This window comes from Myxocyprinus asiaticus, chromosome 32, assembly GCF_019703515.2.
Source record: "Myxocyprinus asiaticus isolate MX2 ecotype Aquarium Trade chromosome 32, UBuf_Myxa_2, whole genome shotgun sequence".
Lineage (NCBI taxonomy): Eukaryota > Metazoa > Chordata > Actinopteri > Cypriniformes > Catostomidae > Myxocyprinus > Myxocyprinus asiaticus.
Window position 1 is genome coordinate 32,631,155 of NC_059375.1, and position 22,994 is coordinate 32,654,148.

At 36.8% G+C, this 22,994-nt stretch overlaps 1 protein-coding gene across 2 annotated transcripts; it reads right to left on the reverse strand.

Annotated features, from left to right (window-relative positions):
* Window positions 1-1,863: 1,863 nt before the first annotated feature.
* LOC127423045 (MBT domain-containing protein 1-like) lies at window positions 1,864-22,876 on the reverse strand. 2 transcript variants are annotated; one of them, XM_051667043.1, is made up of 17 exons: window positions 22,706-22,876; window positions 18,764-18,965; window positions 18,479-18,612; window positions 16,805-16,919; window positions 16,461-16,543; window positions 16,208-16,325; window positions 15,961-16,095; window positions 13,696-13,784; window positions 11,572-11,806; window positions 11,075-11,130; window positions 10,890-10,994; window positions 9,446-9,593; window positions 9,266-9,348; window positions 8,417-8,651; window positions 6,760-6,831; window positions 6,109-6,276; window positions 1,864-2,820 (listed from the first exon to the last, which is right to left on the reverse strand). In XM_051667043.1, the coding sequence occupies exons 1-17, from the start codon at window positions 22,724-22,726 to the stop codon at window positions 2,702-2,704; spliced, it is 2,118 nt and encodes a 705-aa protein (XP_051523003.1). In that variant the 5' UTR covers window positions 22,727-22,876; the 3' UTR covers window positions 1,864-2,701. The 2 variants fall into 2 exon arrangements, with proteins under 2 accessions (XP_051523003.1, XP_051523005.1); XM_051667045.1 differs by lacking the exon at window positions 6,109-6,276.
* Window positions 22,877-22,994: the final 118 nt, after the last annotated feature.

Consider the following 22,994-nt stretch of genomic DNA (forward strand, 5'->3'; position numbering starts at 1 on the left):
AACTTATAATTACAGACTTAATTCTGCTTTAATAGACCTAATGAATGAGTTATCAAATATATATATAGCACCATGATGTGATTACTGAGGACAGAGGGAACGTCACAAAAACCCGTGTTAGTATCAAGACCAGAATGGCACTGGTCCTCATAAGATTCTCACATTTGCTGCATGCACTGATAATCATCACTCTACTGGACAACATAGTTTTTTTTATATTTTGTATTCTGCTTCTCTATTTTTAAATCAATAACTTTTATGTAGACAAAACATAACACAGAGGATAAGGCATCAATTTTGCTGACTAGAGGGTGTTTGTTTAAAGGTGAGGTTGTGTGTTAAGAGTTTAATTGATTTGAGGGTAGCAGCTAAATTTGCCTCAACAGTCATATTTGAAATATAAACGATTAAGCGATTTTGGTCTTATAAAAAAGGAAACGCAAATTTGGCGGATATGCATGATTAGAACCAGTGTGTACCTAAATCCTGATGCTATGCTTAGCGATTATGAGGGAAATGACATTGGAAATAAATGTAACATTCACACATAAAAAGAACAAAAACCAAATGTACCAACATAACAGAATTGAAGTATGTCGATGCTGCAGATGATGTAAATGTAGCTACAACAAAGGCCCAGTTTGAAGTTTACAAATTAAATACATGACAGTGTCTTACATTTTGAAAACTAATTACACATGCAAAAATCAACTAAAAAAAAACCCAATTTAAACTGATTCAGTACAAACATTTGTTAAACCCCTATAAAAAGAACAACAAAAGCAATTTACAAAAAAAGAAAAACAAAAAAAACAATTTAAAAATGGACCTAACTACAACATTGGGGTGACCATTTACAAAAGTTTAGTCAGCATTTAGATAAGCTGATGGAGAGCAGAGGAGAAAAAACATGGTCACATTTGTCAGGAGCTTTGAATCTTGGAAACAAACAAAAATTGTAGCATCATAAATCTAATCAAATGATCTTAGAAGCTGTTAGCTGCGAACCTTCAAATAAAGCAGAAGTCAATGAAATATGTTTCCTGAGAGTTCACCAACAACCTTACTGGTATTGAATAGAGCTTATAGTTATACTAAGATAAACCACTATGTAAATGTAATATCGGTTGCATTCTATATATGATGTTATAAAGGTTATATACACTCAAAATGTTCTGTAACAGGGAAAGCTCAAGTCTAGCTCTTAGAAAATTGTCACAGTTTCGCAATATATTGTAAGAATATTTGATTTAAGTCCATAGAATGTATCTAGCCTATATATCTGTGTGTTTATGAGTGAGCTTTTCTAAAGTAAGACATTATAAATCCACATAGACATTATTATTGCATAACATTCTTCTTCATTTCAAGGACTCTGTCAATAACATGCTATGATACAAATATAAATGATGTGTAGACTTCCGAAGTGAAATAAACCATGTGTCTAAATGTGGATATTTGTCTTTTGCATAAAATATAATGAATATACCCTTTCAAATGGAGCATGAAAACTACCTATTGCAACCTTCGTGAGTCTAAGGAACCAATTTAACAACTTAATTACACATGAATCATCAACCTGTGTGTATTTCAAAATGACTTGCGTATAGAGGTAGTAAAACGTTTTGTTTTTATTCCGGAATGAATGCTGTGATTTAAGTGAAATACATGGGATGCAGAATTCCTCTTAAGTTAGACCTCGACGGTCACTGCAGAGAGGCTGGTAAACAAACAAACTGCTGCTGCTGCTGTTGTTTTGTTCATAGACTCAAGTTTTACATTATACTACTAGAAGAATTTTCAGCTGCGCTGTCACATCAAAGATGACAGAAAGGTAGTGTTCAGTTAGTTAGCAATGATTGCTTATGTTTTATTCTGTGGCTCAAGAAATACTTCAATCGTCCCATATAAAAATGGCTCGAGTATGAAATCAAAAATTTAAACAAACATTGCCGTCTTTTTTTTTTTTTTTTTGTGTGTGCGCATATCATAATCTTTAACTTGACTTGAGCACGTCCCATTTCTATAACTGTTTGCTAATCGAATAATACAACAAAGCTACAAGTTAAGATAATTTTACTGGCCAATACATACTTTTTTTTTTGTTTTTTATCCCTGTAGTGCAAATTGTGAGTGTTTTCCATTAGTCTACTCTTCATACCAGTAAGGTTAGATTTCAATACCATCATCCCTCATTCCACTACTATATTTATATGTTTAAATATTTATATACGTGTGTGTTTAATATGAATGTCATACATATATGAATATACTGTCTCAATATAGATTTTTTTTTTTTACTACTCATACCAAATGCACATCCATCCAAAACAGCGCAAGAAACACACGGTACTGAAACCTTACAAAAAAGGAAAACGTCTTTCACCAAAAGGGGAAATAAAGAAGGAAAAAAAAAGCGAAGAAAACTTCAAGTACAATGAACACTGAGGAAAAAGTCCATTGGGCAAAAAGTCAGGACAAACAACAGTATCGTCATTCCAAAGAAAATCCCCTTTTACACACGCATCTCGGTCTGAAAAGTCTTCTGCTTTTTTAACCTGAAAAGGAAACAAAAGAGAGAGACCTGGTGTGGAGGGGAAGTCACTGTGTGTTCTCCCAGGCCTCGTGTGCATTGCTCAGAGTGGGATTTTTTTCCAGTGCTGTTGGCAGTGAGGTGAGCCTCTGCGATGGCTGATGATGCTCAGGGCTCCTGTCGGATATAGTAATTGCCTGAGCCATTGCTCTCCTGGTCCGAGATGCCCTGCGAGAAGGTGAATTCATCCATCTCTGGAGGCTCCTCCTTTAACTGCAGTGAGGCCTCTGGGAAACAAGAAGAGACAAGAGAATAATCCATAAAATGTAACACTGAAGATAGACAAATCTACAAATCAGAAGCATGTCGTTGCAAATAATAAGTCTGAAATGAACAGAGCAGTGATGCGCAAGGTTTCAGTAAACATTTTAGTAGATTTATAAACTTACCTGTTTTATTCTTCAAGAAATAGTTCACCCAAAAATAAAAGTTCCGTCATCACTTTCTCACTATTATGTCGCTCCATACCAGTTGACTTTATCCGTGGAACACAAAAGAAGAGTTGCTGGAGAATATTGTGGAAGGGGACGGCCTGTCAAACTCCAAAATGACACAAAAAGCTCCATTAAAGTATAATAAAAGTGGTCTTTAAGACTTGTGCACTAAACGACAAACAGCCTGAAATTAAATTAATTCTTCACTGATATTCTTAACCTCGGCTGTAGCTCTCAAATCAAATATGGCACCATTAGATGTACTTGAATGACAGCTGGTCATAAGTAGGGATGTTAATGATTATTAGATAAATTGTTGTTAATAATTTGACCGATTAAGCTTATTGATTGTTGTTAATTAATTTCAGAACAAATGTGTTTAGTAATCATGCCAGCAGACTTTGATAAGACTGTCTATACAGTCATACGCCGCATGTCACGTCTTGTCCGCATCACAGAAGACGGCACACAGATGAAGTTAAAGCGGGCTCAATGTAATCAGTGTTGGATTGTTGTCTATAAATGAACATTATGTATTCTGCATACACCATGATAGTGTTTTCAAATACAAAATGACAACAGGTACAGTTAATTCACTGGTCTCCTTGTTTCATCCCAACCTACAATTACCTCAGTGATCACCGGGAAAGCACAAAGGCATATTCAGCAGACATGTCACCAGCACCAGAAAACCGGTATGTTATGTACCGTTTACACACAGCGTGTTATGATTTGACTTCACTTCAAATAAAAAAATCCAAAGGTCCGAAATATCCCACAATCCACAACGTGAAGTTTTAATGAACTCAAATATGCACTTTATACAAGTTATTATTAACAGTAATTTATTAACAGTAATTAAACAGTTAACAAATTGTTTTTGTGAAAAGGCTGTTGATTTAAAGTGTTAATTAAGTGCGATTAATTATATACAAAAATAATGCTTTAAAAAATTAAAGCAATTAATCATGTCCCCGGACCGTAATAAGGAATATTCCTACCATCGGAGCAATTCAAGCTTGAAGTACCACCAGTTTTTTCCAGGGGCAGTAAGAGAAAATTCAGCAATGTGATGCTTACACAGAGAACAACAAACTACACTCACTAACAGAACTCTAGAACAATGATTGGCTTGTGTTCAATAACATGGAAAGAAACAATATATTGGATTATAAAGCAACTATTTTTATTGTCTTATCAATGCTTTACTCATCTGCCACAATAATTTAATGCATTTTAATATATATATATATATATTTTTTTTTTTGTAATTATTTAAATATAACTATTTATATATATTTCATCATTACTGTAACAAGTTCTTAGTTCGGGGCAATGGAGGAGTCAGGAGACAACGAAGCAGGTTCAAGGTCAGTCCTTTTATTTGGAACCACACAATCGACGGTAACCTTCAATAATAGAGAAAACGTAAATAAATGAAAACCCTCTAAACATAAACACAATCTCTCTCTCTCTGGGTATGGGCTGTCGTGCTTGACGAACCCCCTCTCTGATGCTTCGGTGTCCTTTTAAGCCTTCCTCCGCTATCACTATAATGAGAGAGGTGTTAGAAATAATTATAAGCCAGGTGACGAGCCTTACCGCTCTCCCTCTCCCGCAGACCGACACGTGACCACGCCCCCCATGCCACAATTATATATTAAATTATTATTTGAGGGGCTTTCTCCGTAAATATTTATATATGCGATTGTGATTAATCGGCATACCATGTACATTTTTAATCGATTGACAGCCCTAATTAAAATACACTAAACTAAGAAAATTTTAAGAGGAAAATCCCAATACTTGCATTTCTTAAGTGTATACATTTTAATTATATTTAAACACAAAGCTACATGTACATATTATTTGAAGTCCTTCATGTGCGTTTTGTGGAATTAACGTTATTAATTGATCATTAATTTCCACAACAATCGATTATTAAAATGTCTGAAAATTGACATCCCTAGTCACCAGTCACACATGAGAAACAATAGCGTTTGGCACCAATGCCACCATCCCATTTTTTTAGCTTTGGTGGAGGGGAAGACTTATCAGTCAAAAACGACTAAAATGTCTTTTCCGCACAAAAAGCTACCATATGGATTCAGAAGACTTGGAATATAGCACACAAGTTGTATGGACCACTTTTATGCTGCCTTTTTTTTTCATTTTGGAGATTAACACACCTGGTCCCCTTTAACTGTTATAATATGGAAAAGAGAGGCCACAATATTCTTCAAAAATTCTCCTTTTGGTGTGGGCCTGGGTAGCTCAGCGAGCTGACGCTGACTACCACCCCTGGAGTTGCGAGTTCGAATCCAGGGCATGCTGAGTGACTCCAACCAGGTCTCCTAAGCAACCAAATTGGTCCTGTTGCTAGGGAGGGTAGAGTCACATGGGATAACCTCCTCGTGGTCATGATTAGTGGTTCTCGCTCTCAATAGGGCATGGTAAGTTATGCGTGGATTGCGGAGAATAGTGGAGAATAGCATGAGCCTCCACATGCGGAGTCTCCGCGTTGTCATGCACAACGAGCCACGTGATAAGATGCGCAGATTGACGGTCTCAGAAGCAAAGCCAACCGAGACTTGTCCCCCACCACCCGGATTGAGGTGAGTAACCACGCCAACACAAGGACCTAGTAAGTAGTGGGAATTGGGCATGCCAAATTGGGGAGAAAAGGAATAAATTAAACTCTTGTGTGCCACAGCTGGGTTGAAATGACGTGAGGGTGAGAAAATGATGACAGAATTTTCATTTTGGGGTAATTCGCCATCCCAAATTTGATTTGTTATAATTACACAAGCTAAATTCACATCATCCTAAACAATGAATTCAAATTTGGTGTGGACAGACCACGCACACAAGAGGAAATAAAAGAGTAACAATTTCCTACAAACAGTTACACAAATGTCCCTTATCATGCAACTTTTGTTAACGATATACGTTGCACAAATTATTCAAACACCTGATGATGTGCAACTCTGCCCGTTCTCTCTCTACACCGGCCAACCTGAAATGTTCTACAGGAATGATCTCAGTGGCGCCCTCTCCCTGAGTGATGGAGAGCTGAGTTACCTGAGTTGAGAGAGCGATCATGCTCTGCACCTGAGGTGGGAGGTCGCCCGGACCCAGAGAAGTGGGACAGGTAATGGGGCGAAGTCTGCTCTTCATCACCCGAGAAGCTCCTCCTCCTCAGAGGCCCACCCAAACCGATCGGCCTCCTCCCAACTGGAATCTTCCTCTCTAAACACCAAGCCAGACTGTGGTTACCGAAGTTACTGAGTTACCCAAGGCTACCGAGCTCCACTCCTCACCACTGTGAGGATCCTCCCACTACTCAGAGCTGAACCTTAATTTGATTTCTACTTAACAGATTGAAACTGAAGTCCTGAGAAAAGGCATTGTGGAACCCCAAAGTGAACAACATCATGACTGCAGTTCTGACCTCTCCCAAACATTTGCTCAGATTCTCTCACCCTGAGGGAGCATGTCACTCTTTGCCAACTGTCACCTGGGTATGATGATGATAGCTACAGTTGTCTGCAATTATATGTGACCCCACTGAATCATGACAACTGCCACCAACTATCAAGCAGAACCAGACCAGACCCAAGCCAGAGAAAGAACAGAGGACACGGCTCCTGGACCGGTTGTGCACCCAAAAATCAGTGTTTGGTGAGTGGAGAGAGCGAGAAAGATGGACAAATTGGAAGAGACTGGACTCACTTTTCTTTTGTCCTTTATACTGTGCAGTCTTCTTTTTCTGTTTGGAGACATTTGGTGGTGCTTCTCTTGTTGCTAAGGAAGAAAGGGACCATTTGTTATTCTATGAAGCTAATCAATGAAACATCATATAAATAAAACAAAAAATTAATCAAGTAAAAGAATAGATTTCCTTGCTATTTTGAAATGTGAAAAGTCAATGTACCATGTAGAGACATTTTAACGTTCACCACAAGGCTCCCTTACCAATCTAACCAGAAGATTGAAGGAAACTAAGTAGTGAAAATGGGTCATTCAGAAATGGTCATGGAGGTCATAACCATTAGCATATTAGCATATAACCACTCATATTAAAGGGATAGTTCACCCAAAAATGAAAATTCTCATGTACTCACCCTCATGCCACCCCAAACTCGCATGACTTTCTTCTTAAAATTTTGAAGGATGTATGAGGTGTTTTTGACCATACAAATGTAAGTCAATGGGGTCTAAAATTTTCAAGCTCCTAAAAGAACATAAAGACAGCATAGAAGTAATCCATACGACTTGAGTGGTTTAATCCATGTCTACTGTAGTGATAAATTCACTTTGGGTGAGAAACAGATACAATTTTAAGTTCTTATTTACTATAAATTATGACATACAGACCAACTGGAACACAGTGCAGGGGTTAAGATGGTGATGCTTTGACGCTGCATGCGGTTGCCAGATATTCAATCTCAGTATCATTGTACATCAATGCATTTTCATTTTCATCAACTTTTGACGACCGCAGTACATTTTAAAAGTAAAACTCAACCTGTGACTCTATCATTATAACCCTCGTCTGCATTTTCAAAATAACACAACTAAACGTAAAAACAGCAGACCTGGCAACACAGTGTATGGATTGTGTACAACGCTCTGAGCATGCATCAAGCGTAAAGGGTGTGAACAAGATTCATTAATGGAGACTGCAGATGTTAAGATTTACAGTGAATAAGGACTTATATTTTTGTCTGTTTCTCACCCAAAACTGACCGTATTGCTTCACAAGACATGGATTAAACTACTCGAGTTGTATGGATTACTTTCTTTCCACATTTATTTTTTCCTTTTTGGAGCTTGAAAGCTTTGGACCCCACTGACTTACATTGTATGGACAAAAACGCATTATACATTCTATTAAAATAGCTTTGTGTTCCACAGAAGTCAGTCAGTCATTTGGGATAGCATGCAGGTGAGTAAATGAGAGTTTTATTTTTGGGTTAACTATTCCTTTAACATATCAATGCCTAGTATTTACCTGCCTGACCTGTCCTGATGAATGACAGTATGGACATATACATGTCATTATGTGATGGATATCATAATATTAGCCAATTTAAAATTGGGTAACAGTAATTTATATATTGAAGACTTAAAAATACAGCAGCCCTTGGTAATTGGTGAAAATGGTCATGTAAAACTAAATTACAACTGTTTTTGGTGCAAGAACCCTCAACTATTATTATAAGTGGAACTCAGGGACACAAATTAAATGCTGCAAAAGTATAGAAGCAATTGCTATATAAAAAAAAAAATAACACTATTACAGCAAAAACAATCCTGCCAGAGTGAATGTAGTGTTGTCTGGAAACGATGCAAACTTTCCAGAAATCATTCTGGAATTTTCACTCACTCTGTGCGGCGGGCGGCTGCAGCTGATAGCCAGTCAGCTGACACCAGCCTACTGGGTAGAGATCTGGAGACTCACAGTCCACCCACTGATCGTACTCATCCTCCCAGCCATCAAAGTGAATGCGCAGGAGCCTGTGGACAATCCTGGTCACCGTGGCGACACACACCAGTCGAGGCTCCATCAGGTCTACTGCCTCTAGCTTCATCCCTTTACGGAAGCCGTGATTCGGCACGTCCTGAGAGCAGAGAGGTTTAACAGGATGTTAAGAGAGCACTGCAATATGTTAACATCCAGATACACTACATAACCAAAAGTATGTGGATACCCCCTTCTAATTAACATGTTTGGCTATCTCAGCTACACGCATCACTAACCAGAGCATAAAATCAAGTATACAGACATGTTTCTCCTTAAACATTTTGAGTAGACTAGGGCATACCAAAGAGCTCAGTGACTATCAAAGTGGCACTGTCTTAAGATGCCACCAGTAAAATGGTTTAAGTTCTGTTGTGGAAAAACTTGGCTGGCCTGCAAATAACCCAGGTCTGAACCCCGCTGAACACCTTTGTGATGAATTGGAATGGCGACTGCAAGCCCCATCACCCAATATCAGTGCCTGACCTCACTGATGCTCTTGTCTGATTGGGAGCAAATCCCTTCAGTCAAGTTCCAACATCTACTGGAAATCTTTCCCAGAAGAGTGGAAACTTTTATAGCAGCAACGGGAAGACCAGTGGTTTGCAATTAAATGTTCAATAAGCACTTATGGGTGCAGTGTTTCGTTGTCCACATACTTTTGTGCATGTTATTCAAGACAACAACAAAAAAATGTGTCAAATGAAAACTTACTTTGTTAAAGAGCTTCACAGGGGCTGCAATTGAGCCCGTTTCTCTGAGGTAGTCAAACCATTTGAAAGGGAGTTTGGTGTACCCTGTGCAGTTTCACATTAATTAGCGAATTACCAATTTCAATGAGTGAAACTATCAGATCAGATCAGATCAAACTGCTGAAAGAGAGATTAAACGTACCTCTGGGGGGTGTGAGCTCAATGCTGTTGATTTCACAGAAGCCGACAGGGAAGATGGAAGGAGAGGTGGAGTGGTAGCAGAACCAGTCTGACCCATCAGCAGCCTCAGAACCATCAATCCCGATCATGAGATACCCGTCTGCCAATACCTGTTAACAGATAACACCTTATCAACTCCAGGTAAAAAAAAAAAAAAAAAAGAAAAGAAACTTGTGCCCCCTGCATTTCATGACTTTTAAAGGTGCTATATGTGATATTTTTACTGTATTAAAGAGCACCTATTATAGTTTTTCAAATATTACCTTTCATATAGTGTGTTTTAGCTGTTTGTGAATGTAAAAAAGTCTGCAAAGTTTAAAAAAATCAAAGTGCACAACAAATGTAGTTATTGACTCCCAAAAGAAAGAACCGATTCTGAACACCTGAAACGAGTCGTTAGTTATTCCAGACTTACTTCCTGTACTGACCGAAGTTAATTTGGTAACAAAAAACACGCCTCTGGTCTTCATTGGCTGCTCGCGAACGGCTTTGACCTGCCCTCAAACACTACACTAAGCAGTAGACCAATCACAACAGACTGGGACATCTGACCAATCAGAGCAGAGTAGGCTCTCTGAAAGGAGGGGTTTAGAATGAATTTCTTTAGAACAGATCATTGAACGAGCCGTTTTTGACACTGGAAAAAAAAAAAAAAGGTAATGCTGCAATTTAAATTATGAGCAAATTAAAGTGTTTTTTGACCTTGGATGCATATAAATCTATTGTATGAGACCTTTAAAACAAAATTAGGCACGTTTAAAAACCATAATGGGTGCTCTTTAAATCATAAAATGACCATAATATGTCATTAGAGACTTAGGAAACATGCTAAGTTGAAATACTGGCTTCTCCGATAACAATGCTACAGCCAGTATATTCTACTTTGAAGTTTCCATTCCGGACCAGATGACCAGAGGCGCAGTAAAACAAGGATAAATATTGGAGATGCCTTTGGAAGATGGAGACAACTTAAAGCCCAGAAATCCTTTAAAACGGATGCCGAGTTGGGTGTCAACATTCTGAAAACCCACATGAGCTTCGAGTCTGGGGCGGGGCAGACAGCTCTCCAATATTTTGAATTTGGACTGCAGTACCCATTTCAAATGCTTGTTGTCAATCTTACATATAGCACCTTTAAGGTATTATTTTTGTCTGTTCACAATACCTGTAAATGTAAACTAAAAAATCAATTTCAGATAGGAACACCTATTTACAATATTTGATATGCATCTCTGCTAAAGTGTTAAATTTATTATAGGCTTTCTTTGTCTAATTTTGCATTTGTCCATAGTATCTAGGCAGACAATGAAACAAAAGGATCTTCCTTTGCAAAACATGGTTAAAGTACTATTGTAACTCACCATTTAAAATAAGAGAAAATTAGCTGGACAAGAAATAAAATGTACCTTTCTTACAGTAGCAACACATATAGCAGAGAGATTGAGAGGGTCTATTGCCTCTAACTTCATTCCGTCATTAAACCATTCCCCACTCTGGTCCACATCTTTAACCTGCGGGTTTAAAGAAGACACGTGTGAGCAGGTAGAAACAGGTGAATGTAAACATGATAGAAAATACAATCTAAGAATACCTTAACAAACAACTGTGAGGGAGCATCCATCTGACCATCTATTTTCTTCATCAGATCTGCAGAGGGCAACATTAGTACAGTTTAGATCCATCAGCCACAACAAGGTCATCAAATATTATGTTTACTTTAGGCAATAGTTCACCCAAAAACTGAAAACTCTCTCATCATTTACTCACCCTCATGACTGACTTTCTTCTGTGAAAAACAAAAGGAGATGCAAAATGTTAGGAACTCACAGCATCAGTCACCATTCATCTTTCATTGCATATTTTTCCATACAAAGAAAGTGACTGGTGACTATGGCTGTCCTAGAGACATAGTCTCTAAAACATGTCCTTTTACATTCCAATGGAAGAAAGTCATACAGGTTTGGATCAACATGATGGTGAGTAAATGCTGACAGAATTTTAATTTGTGGGTGAACTATCCTTCTTAGACTTTAATCGTCCTTGATAAGGTAGCTGCATATCTAAAAGCATTCATACTCCGATACTGACCAGATCTTTTGAAACGATGTCCGATGCTTCGTGACCAGCCAATGGAGTGGATGAGAGGGCTGAACATGTGACACCAGAAGTCATCAGTGCCATCCTGGCTCTCCTCATAGACCAGGTGCAGACGTCCACCGATCACCTGTTCTACCAGGGCCACACGAGTCCGGCACAGGTGAGTCTTATCCACCACTTCCACACGCATCAATTTCTTAAACGGGTACTGCATGCTCTCCTGCACCTTTAGTTTAAAATTTAAACTTAAATTTAAAAGATTTTAAACACAGATGAATTCCGCTGTATGGAGGCTTTTGTAAATCTTTAATTAGGTCTGCTTCACTACATTATATCAAAAATGTTGAAGGGATTTTGAATCTTTGCTTTATTAAAGGGGTCATGTCATGCATTATTTTTTTTATTTTTTATTTTTTCTTGAGGTTAACTTGGTTAGTTAATCTTTTTGCACATAAATAGTTTATAATATAGTATTACATGACACTTTAGACAGACACTCTCTGTCTAAAATGCTCGGTTTCTGTGCTACTTCCCTTTAAGACTTCAATATACACCGTTGTGATTGGCTAACATTTTGGCAGAGCAAATGACCCCTGCTTTAACACGTGTGGACCTGTTTCTTTTTTTTTTCAAGAAAGAAAGAATAAAAACATGCAAATGTTTTTCAAAATTCACTATAAGCACTCAATCCATACCATTATTAATAGCCGTATGTTCCAATGTATGTAAAGCATGCAATCCAACTACTACAGTTGTTCAACTGAAATAACAATCGAAAACTGAACAAAGTCGGCACACTGTTGCTCCCGAATACTTATATTATTAGGCATACATGATTTGGTGATAAAATAATGTTTAATACAGCTAACAACAGTGGAAATAGTCCAGACTAACAATAGCTGTGAAGGTAAAGAGTTAATAAATATAAGGGTTCCCCTCTGTCATTTTGCAGCTTCAATACGCATCTTGTGTAAGGAAATACGGAATCTTCGCCGGGTGGGGAGTCCCCGTTGATTGTTTTGGCACATAAATAAAGGACAATGTCCATCCAAACGCATTCATTTCGGTCAAAACACGAGACGTCCTGGCTAAAATTAGACAGTTAAGACAGCTGGCAACCTTACTAGCGTATACTTCACCATTGTCTTTCAATGCGCTACACGCTCTTCTTAATAAAATAAATTAAACTCAAATCAATATTTCGTGAGCAATTATTTATTTCTTTAAGTATTCGTGTAATAAGCACAACGTGCTCCACGCTGGATTCCAGATCGTGGTTTATTTTTCAATAAAAATGGCTGACTATACAGTTCCTTAAGTATCGAACAAACACACAGATTAAACATTAGAATTAAATTTGTTACTCACCGGCATTACTGACATGTCCAATATAGTTGGCACTGCTTCATCTTTTAATACAAGTTTCTTTTACGCCCCAAAAGATATTGGTTCTCGAAAGAAACCACAAAGAAATGTGATGCACAAAAGTGTAATCCCACATTGGCGATTATACTTCAGGAACTTCGTTTAAATTAATTTAAGCCACTCATTCATAACGTTGGGGTCCTTCATAAGGCTATGCAGAGATGCAGATTTTCCACAACCAGGAACACAACAACGTCTGGGGACCTTACTCGACATCTCAATCTTTTTGTTGGTTAAAAAGCAAACTAGAGTAACAATAGTACCACTTTCAGTTGGAGTACCTCAGCCGCTCTCTCTTTGTCAATTCACTGTGATGATTACTTAAGTTGTTGAGATGGGCATTTTCAAATGAAAACAACATTCTTATGTCACGATATGGCTGATTTCAAAACGAGTGGAAACAGTAAATACACTTTTTGGACTGGAGCGGAAGTTTTGAGTTCTAAAACTAGTCTGTTTTTATGGTACAATGACCTCTTCTTTGTCAAAATATATTAAGAACAATTTTATTCCTCATGACATGACCCCTTTAAGGCAGTCTAGCACCTGTGACCATTTTACTATTTTTTTTTTTTCTTTGAGGAACTATTTCCTGTAACATTTGTTCTGTGTAATGAGAAGTTCTTGCTCTACAGGTTTTTCCAGAGTAACATCACTGGAGGACAGCGTCAAGATGACTGCTGGGATTACCCTTGTGGCAAAATCCGGTGGAAGAGTTTTGGCTCCAGTGAGTCGTTTCACAATAAATGCTTTCCAGTTAGAATACTTATGCTGGATGGCTATGAGGAAAAAATGGGGGGGGGGGGGGAGACAAGGAATAAAGAACGATTACTCCTATTTTGCAATAGCATGCTTTAACAGACAAGCAATCAGCTAATTCTGCAGCTTTGAAATGCTGGCAACACTTTACAGTAAGGGTATATGAATAATCATGAATTAATACTTACTTTAGCATGAATTGATGATGAGTGAAGGCATGGACTAATCAAGAACTAATGAAGAGCTAACCTTAACTATGACTGGAGTCATATGGATTCATGCATGAATAACAGCCACCTTAATTACATGTTAGTACATGTTTGATAGTTAATGCATTATTTAACATTTGATAGTAAACTCCCAAAATGTTACATCACATGTTTGTTACATGTTAAACCAAATTGGCTTTATCAGAAAGAATATGCAGTACTTCAACCTTGAATTAAACATGTATTAATATATCATAACTTTTGCTGTCTGCAGCTTAGCCACAAACATCATAAAATGACACAGGATTATTATTTTATTGATCCATTATTTACATAGAATAATAATAATAATTGCCGATAATTTGATCTCAACTCGTTTGGTGAGATTGTCCCTTTTTTCATTTTTCAATTTGAAATATTTCATATTTACCACTTAGTTCACTCGTCATACTACATATAGGAAAGAGTGCCCTAGTTACTGGATCAATATTTGGTTTTATTATGTGTCATTATTTTTCATGACTACTTGGTAAGTTTCATCAAAATTTTAAATGATGTTCTTGTTGATGATGATGATGATAATAGCTACATTTCTGCCCGGAACTACAGTATGTGGAGAGTTTGTTTCAGGTGGGGCCCTTATTACGGGCACACTCTACTGTTGGAGTTAGCTGTTTGCCACGCTTCTCTGTAATACTGGCATTTTTAATCCGAACATATTGGTTGTTTTGTTAGTCTGAATTAATTTTTACATTTTATGTACTAAAATTAGCATTGACATCCAGTGAGATGGGGAGAAATGAAACACAATATAAATCATCTTAAAGTGTCTTGTATGTCTTTACAGGTAAGTTTCAGGTTTCCTTTGAGTCTATGTTTAAAAAGAGATTTAATTCAATATAGTTTACTTGTATTTCTTTTAAAAGAGATTTGATTTAATTCATGAAGTTTACACACAATATTTTTTGCCTTTTTTATGTTTAATATAATATTATAATTTACAAATAAGAAATTGGTGATTAAAAAGAAAAAACTACTTTAATCTATATTCTGTCTGCATAATTTAAATATTTTTTAACCACAGAAAAGCATGGCTGATGCACATAAGGTCATCCATCGAAAATGCCTTAAATATGTCTAGATATGAGTTTTTTTTCTGGGAAATAAAAAAGAATGTAGCATAATGTCATGACTTCACTTGAAGGGGCACATCATTATTAACAAATTATTAACTACACGTATACTTATCATGAACTCATGATTTGTTAATGCAGCATCATGTCATGACTTCACTTGAAGGGGCACATCATTATTAACTCATTACATGTACTACACATAGTATTCATGTCAGTTAAATCACATATCTTTTATAATCTTTTGATGGTTTGTCATGAAGAGAAAGAGTGAGATGTGGTCATGGCATGCATGTGTATGGTGAGTAAACTGAGTTGTAGGACCAACAGTGGTAGGGTGCGTATGAAGGGAAAGGGTTGAAGAATCATGCAAAATGGGTTAAAATAAAATTATTTGTGGCAATTATTAACATATTTATTTCATTAATAAGTTTGAAAAGGACAATCCATGTAAATAATGGCAGAATAATCCTTATGATGTTTGTAGCCAAACTGCAGACAGCAAACGTTTGTATAAAATTATGAAATATTAAATAATGCATGTTTAATTCAAGGTTGAGGTACTGCATATTCTTTCTTAAGCCTGTTTGATTTAACATATAAAAAACATTTGATGGAACATTTTGGGAGTTTACTTTCAAATGTTAATTAATGCATTAACTATCAAACATGTAATAAGTTGGCCGTTATTCATGTATGAATCCATATGACTACAGTCATAAGATTAGCTCTTCATTAATCTATGCCTTAACTCATCATTAATTCATGCTTAAGTATTAATTCAGGTATTAATTCATGATTATTGATGTACCCTTATTGTAAAGTGTTACTGAAATGCTTAATGTTTCACATACATTTAGGAGGCACCAGTGGTTTTCCACTAGAGGCACACCATCCAACAGGATGGACTTCTGGGATGCACAGATTACACCAGAAGTCTCTGCTTGAGTCGTTATCAAAACCCTCATAGCGCAGAAGACCTTTAAAACCTGAGAAGTGATTAAAGTAAAATACATTTACCATAGATATTTTCTCAAATCACAATACAACAAAGAGCTTTATCAGAAACAAAAGCTGGTAGTCATTAAACTACAACATTACCTGCCAGTTTGACAATTCCTGCTACCCAGTATACTTTTGTGGAGAGGTTTGTGTCAGAATTGAGGACCTCCACCCTCACCCCCTCAGCTATGTCACCCCAGCACATACCCATGGGCACCTGGAGAGTCATCATCATGTTTATTTTGACATATAAATGAACACACACATAAACAAATATTTATAACCAACATACGGCAAAAGACTCATGTTTGATAATAATATTTTTTCTACTAATCTCTGCCTCTGTACTTACATGTTTAAAACAGCTGACTGGTGCCCCAATCAGATTATTGCTACAGATGTACCGGCCCCAGTCAAAGCCTTCAACAGGAACCACTGGATAAGAAAAAGAACAAATGCCTCAAGCAATTAACAATTAATAGCACAGAAGTTACAGGAAGTGGTCTTCTTTGAAGGATATTTGAACAAATCTATATTAAATCAACTGATACTGAACTGTACCAAACAGAAATCTCAAAATCAGTTGTATTATGATGGCAATAATTCCCATTAATACTTTTTGTGATGACAGGTTTTAATCAATGAGTCAGACAATTAAGTAGTGAATACTTTTAATGTAGTAGGGCAGACATTTACCTGATTTTGATTTAGCTTGGTTCTGTTGATTTGCTTGATACTGTGCATAAGCTGCCAACTTTGCCATTAATGGCTGTTTCTGTAAGACCTTTGCCTTTTTCGTTGGTGGTTTACCCTTGTGGGACACAAGCAAAATACATACAATATTTAAAAGAAAATCCACATCTTAAGCAGGGTTGCGCGGTATACCGGAACTAACGAAATATCGCAATACTAAAAACTTTCAAATGGTACGATATCTTCTTGTTGCTAATTTCGGAACCATACTCCAGTGTAGTGCCATTAACAAAATTTTACAGGATGTGAAATTTTTGAGATGAAAACAATGACAATTTGACAATCAAATTCAAATCTTGATATGGCCAAATCTGATCACTGAACAGCAGAACAATGTAATTTAATTAAATAATATACAGTCTGAATGCGCTGCACACTTCAGAATGAACAAGAAGTGCCGCTGTTCTCTCTATCATACTTGAAACACACATACACACACACAGATCGCTCATGATGCTCAATGTGGTGTGTTAAATGTTTGAGCAGCTGTGAGCACTTACATGAATTCCTTCTCCAGTGAGATTTTAGCTTGCGAGTATTTCAGTATTTTTCATCATTTGGAATGCGGGGCTTATTAAAAACTACCGTCAAAAACACACAGGAAGCACGTTTAGTCAAAATAAAAGCTCTGTTTAACTAAATGCGTGAAATTAAAGACATTGTAATAAAAATATGACTACTGTATAGAACATTTAATATTCAACGTAATAGCAATAATACTACTAATAACAGTAATAATTAAAAAAAATATAGTTAAATTATTATCATTATCTATAATAATAATAATAAGATTTAAATTATAATTAAAATATTATTATTTAAGCAATATCACAAAAGCAAGTGTACTGAAGCAGGCAGGTTATCAGATTTTTTCATTAATGTTTTAATTTATACTGTGAAGCTCTGTTATGCAGTATTTTATGTGACCAATTTTTTCATTTTATTAAAGTTTTATGTATTTATTTTAGACAATGTTTTGATTCCTTTTTTTTATTTTTTATTTTTTATTAAAACATAAAATAAATTCACATAAAATATAAAACAAAAGAATCCAGAAAAATGTAAATGGTAAACACAGAATTTGTAACTACAGAACTTTATGCAGTTCTTTTAATGAAGTCCTATTCTATGAAATTTTATCAGTAATCTGAGGCAATTTTTTTGTTACCTAGGTTCTGATTTAGTATCGATACCAAGGTACCAGGGCTGGTATCGCACCGAAGACAAAATTTTGGTATCGGAGCAATCATAATCTGAAGGCATAAGCCACTGACAAGTATATGGTTAGCTTTAAAAGGGATAGTTCAACCAAAAATGACAATTTTCTTTCATTTTTTCTTCATTTCTTTTTCATCTTTTATTATTTACTAACCATAATATAGTTTCAAAACCCTCAGTCACTGTTCACTTTCATTGCATCTTTTTTTTCTCCATACAATGTAAGTGAATAGCTACTGAGGCTGTCAGTCCCTAACATTCTTCCAAGGAAGAAAGAAAAACTGACACAAATTTTGAACAACATAAGTAAATGATGAAAGAATTTTCATTTTTGTGTGAATGAATCCTTAAAAAAAAAAAAAAAAAAAAAGAGAGCTTTTCACATCTGTGAGTAGTTACCTGAAGTCTCGCCAATATACTGGCTTTTTTAGAATTGGAGGAATAGCTTCTGGAGCAGGACACACTACAGAATCTCTTTGTTTTAGAGTAGAAAGCATCTCGTACACCAACCATACCACACATCTCACAGGTTGCTGAATGAAAGAGAAGAACACAACCATCAATCACATAGTCACAAAACTGAACAGACTTCCCAGAAAAAGAAAAAAAAAAAGACCATAAAGATGCTTGTATTAGGTAGAGTGTAAACGGGGAAAGAATATACTGTATTTGCAAATTACTAACCCATTCCTGCTTTTCCATCAGGATAGGTGTACACCTGGCCGTTGTTTTTGATGATGGGCAGGCTGGCGGGGATGCTGGTGACCTCATCCTCACTGTCCTCCGAGCTGGAGCTACTACTGCTGTCTTCACTGCAGCTGTCATACCCGTCAAACATGCCGAAAGAATCTCTCCTCTTACGCTCTGAGCGGGGAATGTGCTCAGCCTATGTGTGACAAGGAGGGAGAAAAGAGCAAAGAGAAAGGAAATGGACAAAAGGATTAAAGATCAAATTAACCCTTGAGTTGTGCTTGTTTGTTCTAACACCTTTTGTAGCCCCGGTCAAAAATGACCAGCCCATTAAGACTTAATAAATCTTTCTTATTGCATATATTATTACAAGATATTGCATTATCACTTTTATCACCTTTTTACATATTTAAAAAAATATATACTTTTTATTGATAGGATTCATTGAACTGAGTTTATTCCATGCCAGTGGAGGGCACTCCCTGCAGAAAACATTAAAAATAAATATAGCTGCAAGCAGCGATGACGGGCCCAAGCACTATGGCGCCATCACCACCTGGTGGCTTTAGGAAAACAATGCATGGTGGCCGCATGCATTTGAGAGGGTAAATATAAGAGGACTTTTTCAAAATCACACAAAGTGTCACACTTCCTGTTGTCAGTTGGTGGTACTATGGCTGTCACATAGAAGGTTTATGGGGGTCACCCATGATAGCCAAATAAATGTGATCAGCCCCCATTACCAAACATACAGCTGAATTTTCATCAAAATCATACAATTCACACAGAAGATATAAGGAAATTCCTGTTTCACATTTTTACCCTTAATTTATTGCATCACCAATGTAAAACTGTTAGATATATCAAAAATCCATTCGCAATTTAGCATCTTCAATGTCTTGGCATAATACTGCCTAAATTTGGTGACAGTCACATGATTCCCCTAGGAGGAGTATTCAAAAGTTCAGGGCCAGCAATTTTAAAAAAATTCACATTCAATCCAAAATGGCTGACTTTCTGTTGTGCGGAGCTAATGACTGTAATTTTGAAAGTTGTCCGGCTTGATGAACAATATATGTAGCAAGTTTGGTGATCGAAGAAAAAACTGACCCACACAACTTTTGTCAAAAGGTGGTGCTACAGAGCTCCCCAGCCACGCCCATGTGTTAACTTTTCACCAGGCCTAATGGCTGACAACTCTGATATGTGTACAAAATATCATGAAAATTCAAGCATGCCAAGTTCCTCAAAAACATGTGAATATACATAAAAAGGAATAATGACATTTAATACATTGCCATGGCAACACTATTTAAGATATCAAGAATCTCTTCAGAATTTTAAATCTGCACTGTCTTGACATTATTCTAAAAATTTTTGAAGCAATTCAGGTTAACAAAATAGGGATATTTCAAAGTCTGTTAAAAGTGACACACTTCCTTCCGCCAGTAGGTGGCGCTATGGCCGTGACCCACAATAGCCACATCAATGTGATCAGCCTGCAAGGACAAACATTTGGCTAAATTTTTATCACACCATGCATGCAGAAGATATGAAACATTTCCTTATTCCATTTTTTTGATGTTATTTTATCGCTTCACCATGGCAACACTGTTCGATATATAAAAAATCCCTTCGCAATTTAGCATCGTCAATGTCTTGGCATGACGTCGCCCACATTTGGTACCTGTAACATGAAATCCCTGGGAGGAGCATATCAAATTCCAGAGCATGCATTTTTCAAACAATCCAAAATGGCCAACTTCCTTTTGGGCAGAGCATATGACTGTCAGTGCGAAAGTTGTCTGGCTTGATGAGATCTATATGTGTACAAACTTTGGTGACTGTAGCTCAAAAGGGATGTGCTACATAGCCCCCCGAACATGCCCATGTTCTAGGTGGTGCTGCAGAGCCCCCCCTGCATGACCCCCCCCCCTGCAACTTTGCCAAGCCCTAATGGCCAATGATTCTGATGTGTGTGCAAACTTTCAAGAGTTTTCACGCATGTTATGTACCCCAAAAGTACCGAAAACCTTGAAAAGAATAATAATAATAATAATCCTTAGAAGAACAATAGGGCCTTGCACTTTCAGTGCTTGGGCCCTACTTATGTAAAAAATTAATAACCAATTGCCTTATCTAAATAAAGTAGGTGTTATTTTAAAGCATAGAATCTGGACTTTACAATGCATATAGCTGATCCTACCAATTCTTATAAAATGCTTTTTAATTTGTTGACGAATTAGAACTGTTTGTTCTCATAATGTGAAAATTTGTTATCACAACAATTATAATCAGAGTTGGTAAAAACATAAAAAAAGATGAGATAGCCATGTGTTATATATCGTTGGAATGGTGTCAATTAGTAAAATGCAATGAGCAAGTTTGTTTCACTCGGAGGCCAAACTGCAGTGAGTATTAGTGTATAAAATTCCCACTGACACACATAAATACAATAAACAGGAGTGTCTTTTTGTCACGTTTTTCCTTATTACTTCCTGAAACATACATATAACAGACAATGACATATCGTAACTTACAGCAGACTATCCTGATTCAAACGAGCCCAAACACAACATAAGTAGATCTTGAGATATTCCTGAAAGAGTGTACATGGAAAGACGATGCACAAAAGAGCACTCAACACACGTTGTGTGTGTGTGTGTATGTGTGTATACACATGTCCGAGGACTCTGTGTGTGCAAACACACATCCACATATATGCTCATCTAAAGGATTGGGATGCTCCTTAACACTTAATATTTCTGAAGTCTAATCCATTCATTTCCAATGGCCGGTCATTTTTGACCGGGAACACAGCAAGTGTAACAAAGTGAAATAAAACCAATAAAATGTAAAGAATATTTTCAATTTTTTTTGTGTGTGTTTTCAGATACCACATGTGAACAAAGTCAAAGAATTTTACTCCAACAAACATAAGGGTTAAAGAAACTGGCGAGGCAAGGCAGGCATTTAAGCTCACTTACAGACCAATAATATTTTAATAAATTATTGTCTTTGACTGAATACAGCTAGTATAAAACCTGATTCATTTTCCAGTAAGTGGTAACCATACTCTTTACACTGCTTCATCACCCTTTAATTGAGCTGGGAGTAAGGAAGCAGACCCAATCAGAAGGACAAAACTAAAGGTTCTCAGGGGTCACAAAAGAGCAAATATCATGTTAAGAGTGTTAATATCACCAGACTCCAATATCCCCAAAGAGGAATTGAAGAAAAGAAGATACCAAACAGAGATACCCTGAATGAGGGATCACTGCAATTTGACACAAGCATTGCTGTGTTTTCAAGCACTTCATATTTCTATTTTTCTATGTTGCATCAGACAGGGATTTGTTCAAACCACCGTGACCTGATTTCAGAATTAACCATTTTAGACCTTTTCTTCATCTGCACAGATGCCATTTTTATTTCTTCCTTCTAAAATACCACCTCATCCAGTTATATACATTGTAACATCACCATATCGTTCACTATGAAGTGATTTTTTGGGTCATATCATAAGCTAAATAACACATACTACCAAAACACAAATACTCACATAGGTCGTGTCTCTAAACCTAGTGAGCTGCCCATCTTAACAGAACTATCGTGTCCCAAAATGTTGTCTAGATAGGCAGCTATCCGTGTTTTGAGACATGAACAAACATACACATCCATGGCCCCGCGGGGATATTTAAGCTCCACAGAACACACACATATACAGTTGTATTTCACCTATTTAGTGGGACAGCTAGTTTAAGCGAGCTGTTATAGAGCACAAACAGTTTTTTTTGTAATTTCAAGGAGATAAATGCTATAGTTTACCTGCTCACCAGGATCTGTTTCTGACAACCAAAACAAAGAGGACGGCTAACACTGCTAGCCGCTAACTGTGCTAAATCAAGGAAGCGGTCACAAAAATATATTTCTTACCATATCCCTTGGATTTTCCATTAATCCTTCATGCAAGTCTGTGTCTTATGTTTTTTGTGATGGGATCCGAGACCCCCCCGGAGGGAAAGGTCTTGGCTTGAAATAATTTCACTCAAAAGCAAAAAAATAACTCCAGTTGATTATCAACAATTGTTATGGCTTGAGTGCGCACGCGCGTGAGACTGAAATGATTGACGTGCATATCCGCCTATCAGTGTTCTCCCGGTGCGGTACCTCTCTACCATATTAGGTAATAGGAAATGTTTTTAATAAGGGTGAGTAATTACAG

Coding starts and splice junctions, on each gene's coding strand:
- LOC127423045 (XM_051667043.1), bottom strand. CDS start 22,726: ATGGAAAATCCAAGGGATATG. Junction 13,785..15,960: donor ACCACTGGTGCCTCCTAAAT/GTATGTGAAACA, acceptor TTTTCCTCATAG/CCATCCAGCATAAGTATTCT. Junction 11,131..11,571: donor ACATCGTTTCAAAAGATCTG/GTCAGTATCGGA, acceptor TGCCCTCTGCAG/ATCTGATGAAGAAAATAGAT.